A 9,782-nucleotide genomic window follows, 5' to 3' on the forward strand; every position below is an offset into this window, starting at 1 on the left:
TTTAAGACCCGCCCCCCCCCCCACACGAATGATCCTGTGGTTTAAACTTGAGAACTCATTAGCTGCACAACAGGAGGACGCAGTCAGCTGCTCCTGATACACCAGCGGCCCTCTGCTCTCAGGATGGAGCAACATTAACCTGACCATCTGGCCAGTCTAGACACATTACAGCTTAATGTCAGGTACAATCTGGAGGGTGGCACACAGCAAGCTTCAAAGTCAACCAGAAGACTTTTAAGCCTGTTTGATTGACAGCTGATGGTGGGAAAAAGAAATAAAGACATTTCCAAGATTTCTTTGTAAATGTGAGTCACTGTGAATCATTTTTAAGTAGTTTTTCTCAAAACCTTTGTGATCTTATACTGAAACCAAGTCTATGGGCTGACTCAGGGGTCAAAGTTCTCATTAGATCTTAGTACATTTGTTTCCAACACCACTCACTTTAAAACAAATAGCATCTTTACCATAGACTATGTTGTGCATTTTCAGGTCAATGAGTATGTAAGATTGCTTTAACTCTATGTTGTAATTCACACTGAAAGCAGTAGTTCAACATTTTGGGAACTATACTTATTAGTTGTGTTGCTAAGACTGAGATGAGGAAATTGATACTACACTCATATCTGAGCTGGAGCCAGGAAATCATTAGCTTTAGCAGAAAGACTATGAACTAGGAAATGGAAACTGGCTCTGTCCAGAGGTAACGATATCTGCCTAACAGTAAACTATTGTTGTTATGCTTCAGTTTTTACACACATTACACAAAGGATATATACTGAAACATAAGTAGGCGGATTGTTACCTATGGACAGCACCAGGCTAGCTGTTTACCTGTTTCCTTTTTGCTGGGATGGGGTTTTTTGAATATTTCAATAGTCGTTACATTTAAAAAAGTTGAATATTTAAACAATTGTTGAATACTTTTATAGTTTTCAGCAGATATTGAATAGCATTTTAGCTTGAAAAGACCATCCCTACTGTTTCTGCTAAGGCATCCAACTGCTGGCTGTAGCTTCATATTTTCCACGCAGAGATGAGAATGAATCTCTTCATCTCACTCTCAGCAAAGAAAGCAAGTAGGCTTATTTTCCCATAATGTTGAACTATTCTTTTAAATAATGCTACTGCCAAAACAAAAACTGGTCTTCGTTACATCTGATTTTGTAACATTTGTTACTTCGCTGAACCGTTTCCTGTTTCCTACCTGACAGTGGTCCTCTCTGAGGCGAGGTGAGGGTGCCTGTGTGGTCCACCCCTCCAAAAAGAGCCAGCTCAGGCGTGTTTGTTGGGGCATGCTGGTGCTGCCCTTGATGCCCCCGTCTGCCTGTACCAACGGCTGGGCTCCTGTTGGGGGTTTGGGTCTGCTGGGTGGTGCCCAGATGGTGGAGGTGCCCGCTGTCTGAGCCGGTGCCGATGGTGCCATCCAGGCTCATGGAGCGCTGGCCTGGCTCCTTGGGCTTGCTCTTGCCCGCCCCCATGTGCAGACCTGAGATAAGAGCCATTGATGAGTAAGACTGCAGTTCTTTAGTTCCAAAAGGATGAAAAGGCCTGTTATGGGTTGTTTGTTTTAATAATGGATGAACTGATTAAAATAATCAAACCAATTTTCATTTTCTAGCTTTAACTTCTCCAATGTGCTTTATTCTATTTTACAGCACTATAATATAAATAGCTTTGAAATTTGGAGGGATGGTTGGACAAAAAACATTTAAAACATCTCACTTTGGACTTTGTTGGATAACCAACGGATTATTCAATAATGAAAATATATATTTGCAATCCTAATTCAAAGATATATCCTACTGCTTTAATCCATCCTGACAGGATATGAAAGGTGCTTTTAAAAGCATTCAGGAACAGAAATTGATCCTGTTTCAGTTTCTATTCTACACCTTTCTCAAAAAGAACCTAACTAACAAATAAAAAATAAAATAAATTCCCCTCAGCAACATGTACATTCAAGGTCTTTCCTATTGGTTGAGTCAATATGTTTGGAATCAGTAAGTGTCTATGAGAAAAATTTCAAACAAAGGCGTGGTGAGCTGTAATGAAACTAAGTGTTAAAAGTGGTGAGTTGTAATGAAACTTAGTGTTAAAAGTGGTGAGCTGACAGGGGCAGGAAATGATTTCATCTTCTGCAGGTAATCACTTCTTTCCATCCTGATGCTGAATTCACCTATTATGACCTGATAAATGCAACAAGTTAAAAGTGCGCTATCATCATGAGCGCAGACAGACATGCTCAGACAGTCGAGCGCACCCACAGAGAGTCGGAGTCCAAACCTCCCCTCGAGGCTTTGTAGAGTGAGTCATTGTGAGACCGGCTATTTCAGGCCAGCTGAAACAGAGACAGACACATGAAACAGCCTTGTTCTTTTGTTAAGAGTCTATGTGCCATGTGTGTGCCTCTGTGTGTGTACAGTATGTGTTGGTACATGAGCAGCTGTTCCTTGGTCTCTGGGAAACAAGACTATCTCACACTAACACTCAACCACAGTTGCATCTCATATCCTTTTTCCAACACATGCAAGTGTGCATATTTCCAACACATTCGTGTGTGAACCTGATAGACGGGACCGGGAGGGTTATTAACAGACAAGGAGGAAGGAACTGGTGATGGCTGGAAAAAGAACGTGTAGGTGGTTGTTGTATACTGCATGGACAGCTGAGGCTTAGTGGGTGTTTTAAGTGTAATGTGCATACAGAAGATAATTACACAGGTATAGGATTTCTCTGAGATATGGTAGGATCCCACTGTGGAGAAATGTGGGCATGTAGGCTGCTGAATTACGTAAATGTGCTGGATCGTGAGCAATTTTAAGCACACACCTACAGTCATGCAAGCCTCGATCTGGCACACTGGGGGGGTTAACATTTCCCATGGTGCAAATCTCAGTCACTTAGATATAGGCCTGTAGGCCTGTAGGGCTGCAGAAGAAGATGGACAGGAGGTGTGTAACCGGTAAACTGCTCAGTGTGGCCGCTAAGCAGCTGCTACTGTCTCAAACATCTACCAGCTCACTGACGATCAGAGAACCACTGTTATTTAAAGGCCAAAACAAAAGCCAAGTCTAATGGATTGTTGTCTTAACAGATTTTAAACAGTAAAGGAGACACTTATGCAACAGCTTTATTTAGCAGTGCACGTAGCCAGTGTATACACCAATCAGCAATAACATTGTGAACACCTGCCTAATACTGTGTACACAGGAGTCAATGTAACAGTTGGTTGGCACTCGTGTCACTCTGTGGTTCACAGTGCATTGCTGTGAATCCGTTTGCTTCCGTGGTTTTACTGTCTGAATCATTTAGTGCTAAAATATGTAAGAGTGAGAATTCATATACCCCACACACTGACAGGTGCCATTGTAATCATTGTCTTGATACAGCCAGCACTACCTAAAAACTTACTGGCTTAAAGAAAGTCAAGTCGATTAATGACAACTCATCAGATTTAAGCACACACTGATGAGGAGAAGTAATGATCCTCATCGAGCACTGCAAACTGTACACAGTACAGTGATGGTAGAATTCGTATCCTTTGAGAGTCACGGCGCACACAGCGTCCAACACTTAGCACTGGCTCGCTCCAGGATTATGCACACACCAGAGTATCCTGTGTATGTAAACAGAGCCACCACTGCCGCTGAGCCTCACGCCTTTCCCTAATATGGTGTCAAGAGTGCCCTAATATCATGAAGCCCTAACATGTGGCTCTTTCCAACACTGATACAAAAAATGGAGGAGAATGAATAAGTGGACACGATACAGCTAAGTTGACAAAGTATAGAGGATAGATAAAAAGGACCAGCAGGTACTGTAAAGTCTGACACAGAAATAGGGGAGAAATAAAAAGATGGAAAAAAGAAGTGGAGGAATGGGAGATAAATAGAGATTTCAATCCCTTGTGAATTTTTCCATTCAACGAGAGCATGGAGGAATGTGGGAGAACCAGATTGCACCACACAGCTATGACTGCCAGAGACTACAGCAAACAGTGTGAAGCCAGGATGGGAGGAAGGAAGCAAGGAGGGAGATGGAGTAGGGGTAACGAAGAGTATTTTTCTGGTTTCCAAGGGCACAAAATCTAAATGTTATTCTTAAAGAAACTTGCATTAGATCATCGTGATGTGTCACTTTTAAATCAAAATCAACAGTTTACTCCTATTTTTTGTACTGTATTTGTGCATGTATTTATTTGTATTAATATAGTGCGTTCCATAATTTAAAGCAGTAGGATACATTTCTGAAATGAAAGGCGCTGTGAAAAAGTTAGCATCAGGAGTGATACCGCACAATACAGAGATATGCTGACTATGTGAATTGAATGTGTGGCTGGTTGTTATGAGAGGGTAGATTTTAAAGATTAGATGTGAATCATGAAATAGAGGCTTCATTCAGAGTGGTATTTACCCCAGAAGCACAGTGGAGCACAAGAGCACTTCAATATCCGCAGTACATTTATCACTAACCTGTGTCTCTCTCACAGTCTCAGTGTTGACTGAGTCATAAAATCTATAAAACTGTCTCTGTACATGAACTGAATGCTGGGTGAGAGGGAAAAACTGTGAGCAAAGTGAGAGAAAGTAAAGGAAGTGAGAGTGAAAGGAGTGTAGGTTAATAAAGCAGGCAAGTCCTAACACTTTTCAGGATGTGGAACCGCATCACTTCAGGCCAGTAGTTTAATTATGTGTCATTTACTCTGCTCTAATCTGCCTTGAAGACAAACCAACGTTGTCATTTCAGGTCTGATTCCTGAGTTAAACAATAGATTCACATTTTTTTAAAGTCTTAAAGCAAGAACTCACATGGCCATACACTGAAACAGTTTCTGATTGTGGAAGCTAATGTTCAGTCTGAGTCCGGTAAAACCCAACTCCTTGCTGTGTTTTCACACAAGGAGCTGTGTTGATCAGGGGGGTGAGGGGTTACAGGGGGAGCGTTGTAAGTGTGCACGATACGGACACACTGTCACGAGTTGACATGAGGGGGCTTCATTCCAGCCCACAAGTTTCCATTGTGTTTTGGTTAGCCACGCTGCTACTGTAGCCTACTCTACCTTAGCCTACTCTACCTTAGCACCAATTTCTACCACCAGTGTGTCAGCATCCGGTACATTGGGTTTTGACTAGATACTTCCAAAACTAGTCATTCCCACCAGCCCCAGATGTACTGCACAGTGTTTGCTGCTAATTAGCAAATGCTAGAATGCATTAAAACATTGTCACTGTGAGTGGCTAGCATGACTGTAGGCTTGTAGTCCCTCTTAATTAGTGTGCCTCCGCCATACCTCAACAAAGGACCTTTGTTGGAGGAAATAAGGAAATTTGGCACTAAAATGGCTATAACTCAGGAAGATACCCACTGGAACGCTGCTGGTGCTGAAGCTTTATATCAGATTAGACTGTAATTGAAAACTCATTTTGGCACATAATGAGAAGTGTGGATTTTGTCTCATAGATCACATCAAGAGGGAATCTCTTTGTGGCAAAATTTAGAATTAGGATTTACATGCGAGTGCTATATTAACATTGATTTGTAAATCTTTGATCTACAGTTAAATTTGTGCTCCTTGCAATTACTGAGTTATTTGTGGCAAAAATTAATTTGCCAATTTTGCAATTTCACTGTATACTACAAACCAAATGAAAAATGTGTACAGATTATGTTCTATGCCGTTTGATAGAGAAATCTGCCACCAAATGACTGAATATCCTTTTTCAAAGTGCTAAATTTAAATCCAACTCATATTTCAGGGCAATATTTACTGCTGAAATGTTCCCCTCTATGATTTCACATGCGGTTCTTTCTCAGTTCCCCTGCTTGGTCAGCATTTATAATCCTCCATCTTAAGCCGAGCACACTTCGAGTACATTTCTGGTCAAACACATAAGCACATTTGGCCATGACAAACTGAGTCACAACAGACGGTAAGAGTTGCCACCGTGAGGCAGAGTGAATGAGCTCGAGCCAATGTTTCAGTTGAACAGGAAAATTACAGTTTGGCCAAAGGAGGGGAGGTGAGTGGGGGGGCACAACGATGGTTCCTCATGATCAAAAAGAGAGGTAACATGCACATTAGCATCATTGTTGTATCCTGCTATACACTGGATGATAACATGCAACAGTGCAGTCCACATGCATGTATAATACATACAGTAGAACCTCTATAACCTCCATCAGACAGAGAGACAATGGGCAACTGATTTAAAGAGAACCAAAGAAGAAGACAGCACAGTTACATAACCACCAGGTCATGTCCTGTTTCAGTACTGGTAATGCAGGAATCACATGGTCTGATATGTGTTTCCCAAATCTTTGGTTTACCCCATTTACCTCAGAAAGTCCATCTCATCTTCTCTCTTCCTTGATGACACACATGAGGAGGAGGAGGAGGAGAAGGGGATATGTGACACAGCTGATAAAACCCATTTCCGTTTTCTGTGCTCTTTAACTGGTGGGTCAGGCTATGAAAAACCGCTGCTACAGGATGATTAATTCTGTCAAGGAGGACATTAAGGCTGATGTCAGTGGTGCCACACTCTTAGCAAATGCTTGTCTGTTATCAAGGACCGCACGTAATTGCAAATTCATTTGACAAAATATTAAATAGAGTAATATTTGTTCTTTCCCAAAACATGCTGTATATACTGCATAATGGAAATGTATTCTGTTCATGTGTTTGACAAAAAAGGTATTTCAGAACCTGATAGACATAAAGCCAGAGCTGGAAAGTAACCAAGTACATTTACTCAAGTACTGTACTTAAGTACAATTTTGAAGTCTCTCTACTTTGAGTATTTTCATTTTCTGCTACTTCATAATTCAACTTCACTATATTTTAGAGACAAATATTGTACCTTTTGCTCCCTACATCTATTTGATAACTTTAGTTCCTTTTCAGAATGAGATGAATGAAACAAAACAGCATAATCATCAGACTTTATTGATCCCTGGTGGGAAATTCACAAGCTACACAGCAGTATATAAACTACTCCAAATTACATAAGATTGTTGAAATTAGGGTTGTGTTACATACACAATAATTATAGTCCAATAATATGTGCATTCACGTGTAATATGCTATTCTGCAAAATGAGTACTTTTACTTTTAGTACTTTAAGTTGTTTTGATGCTTACTGTTGTATTTTTACTGAAGTACCATTTTGAACGCAGGACTTTTACTTAAAACAGCATTTTTACACTGCGGTATTGCGACTTTTTCTTATGTACACAGTCCCAGTACTTCCTCCACCACCGCTTAAAGCCAACTAGAACTGTCACAGTCAAAGTGACTCATAGCTGGTCAGTTGAAAAATATTAATTTACTTTTATGATGGTGAATTGGATATATTTTTAGGATGTGAACTGCTGAACAGACAAAACAAGACATATAAAGATGTAACCTTGAGCTTTGGGAACTTCTGATGGATGTTTCTTCATATGCTTGGTAATCTTTACTTGCAGCCCTAAAGCCAACATCAATCTTCTACTTCCCCCTGAAAGAGATAATACTATGTATTTTGAGCTACTGGGTGTCTCAGCTTGTTAAACATTATTTGAGGAAGTTATTTTAAGAATGGCTATGGAACCAACAGTCTGTTGGGCTATTTCTCTTGGCTTGCATATTACTGTATCCTCTAAGGTTGTCCAGCTGTAAAAAAAAAAAAGAAAAAAGAAAAAGCCTATGTTAAATTGTCTGCCATATGGAAATTAGTTGGAACTCGCCCAAAACCCTAAAACCAACCATATATAGATTAGCCACATAATTAAAATTGTATTTCCACGGGATTAAACACCAGTTGTCTGCAAAGCTGCTTTGAGAAGGGGTGGGGTAGTGGCTGCCTACAGGAGCAGCAGCTGTCAGAATGATAACGTATTTTCTATGGGGAGCAATAAAAAAACACCCAAATTATTTTGGCAAAATGATCCACATTCGGCACGTAAACAGGGATTTGTGAATGGGAACAGAAATAAAAGGCGACAAAGATGCTGTGACTGTCGTAGGCTTCGGCTCACATACACTGTATATGCGGCCTGATGAATAAAAACAGGTGTTGACACCGCTCCATTTTGAATGTCGAAGGATTGTTGGCTTTATTTTCTGTGCATAGTCGATTTACTACGTCTTCCCTGTGCATATGTGGTGGTGAGAAAGATTTTTAAAAAGAGACACTTGAACATGGTTTGCATTTCGTGTGTGGTGTAGTAAATGGTAAGCAGTGTAGCCCTAGCTGGCACGGACTGGATGGCACTGACCAAAACGTGCGAGCAACACTGACTGAATGGCCTGTGCAACAATGAAACACGAGTCAGCGCAAGGGGGTATCATACACGGCGTGTAAAACCACTGTATGAGAAAACACACAGCAACAGACCGCAGCCCCTCCGGTGCAAGTCTGAACAAAATCACATTTTACAGCCAAAAGCTCTAACTGACTCACCTTTGACGCGTCTTGAGATTCAGCTCAAAAATCAGAGACGCGCAGCGAGGAACCGTGTCAAATCCTTATCGCTGCCCTCATTAGAGAACTAATGGAACCGGTTGGCCAGTTGCTGTGGAAACCTCGGGCCAGCCACAACTCCCATTTAGCGAATTTCGGCAGAATCCGAGGAGGAGGAGGTCATGTCGGGGACTGCCTTCTGGAGCAGGGGGCACAGCTGACGGGCGGCTGCGGTGGGCCGGACAAACACCAATCCTACAGTAGCCTGTTCAGCTGGGAAGAGTCGTCGGCGCGGAAAATTCATGCGACGAAGCAGGAGTGGTGTGGAGTGGTGAACACATGCCTCGTACAGGGAAAGGCACGGGATAGTGCATCACTGGCGAAAGACGAGAGTGCAAATATGACGAGCTTGGGTCTTACGTTTTTTGCGCAGCAACGGCGGAGTCAAGAAGACGTCGCTTTGCGTAACTCCACGCTGTAGTAGTTGAACTCGCCGAGGCGTTGGCGGTCACGACAAGTCGCCCGTTTATCTTTTCCTAAAGTCATTTGTAGTCACGATTGAAACTTTTTTTGCACTAAAAGTAGGCTAGTTACAACACCACCACAAAAATGTTAAATAGCTAGCGTTACTTCGCGTTAGGTACATTGCTAGGCAGCAAGACTGGTTGCTAAGCGACACACACTTTACCGGGATTGGCGCAGTAGCATAAAACATTTACCATTATGCAGTTTCACACGTGGGCTGTTAGGAAATTTCAACGTTAACGTTAACGATTAGGACACGAAAACTACGAAATTATCATTAGGCGACTTGATATTGAGTAAATAAAATGGCAAGTCATTTGAATCAGTTGCAATAACAATTCATTATCAAGTAATTACCCTTGTTAACGGATAAAAATCCAAATAGTTAAATATATTTTGTTCGACCAACAGCCTAAAATCACATAAGTTTACAGTTGTTTAAAATACACACAACATCACATTTGGTAGGCTGAAATGTGAGATAGGCTATTTGGTAATGTTTATTTAAAAATGACAGAACGACTAACAGCTTTCAAAATAGTTAATAACTAACGGATCAACCAACTTTTGCAACATTAATGTTGCTCCAAATTCCATTAACACTTCTTAGTTAACTGGTTTGTTCTTGACTTGCATATCTTAAATTCTTGGACTAATTCCTGATTCCCCGTGACGCCTTATCCATTGTGCCTGAACAGGATATTGCGTAAATGTAAAAACAAACAAACAAAAACCAACAGTTTATTACATATACCTATCCTGTAGTGAAACAGACATGATATAGTCTATCGTACAGGAGTAAATACAACAGGA

At 41.1% G+C, this 9,782-nt stretch overlaps 1 protein-coding gene across 4 annotated transcripts in view; it reads right to left on the reverse strand.

The window, feature by feature from the left end:
* Positions 1–9,125, reverse strand: part of LOC109958168 (proto-oncogene tyrosine-protein kinase Src-like) — a 20,396-nt gene extending 11,271 nt beyond the window's left edge. For 2 of the 4 annotated variants that reach the window (XM_020596800.1, XM_020596875.1), the window contains exons 1-2: positions 8,445–8,858; positions 1,205–1,486 (exon numbers count right to left, since the gene is read on the reverse strand). In XM_020596800.1, coding sequence (XP_020452456.1) covers positions 1,205–1,478 — 274 coding nt within the window. In that variant the 5' untranslated portion in view covers positions 1,479–1,486; positions 8,445–8,858. The other 2 variants (XM_020596634.1, XM_020596723.1) reach the window with 2 other exon arrangements.
* Positions 9,126–9,782: the final 657 nt, after the last annotated feature.

The sequence above is a fragment of the Monopterus albus genome, unplaced genomic scaffold, assembly GCF_001952655.1.
Source record: "Monopterus albus unplaced genomic scaffold, M_albus_1.0 scaffold1.1, whole genome shotgun sequence".
In the NCBI taxonomy this organism is placed as follows: Eukaryota; Metazoa; Chordata; class Actinopteri; order Synbranchiformes; family Synbranchidae; genus Monopterus; species Monopterus albus.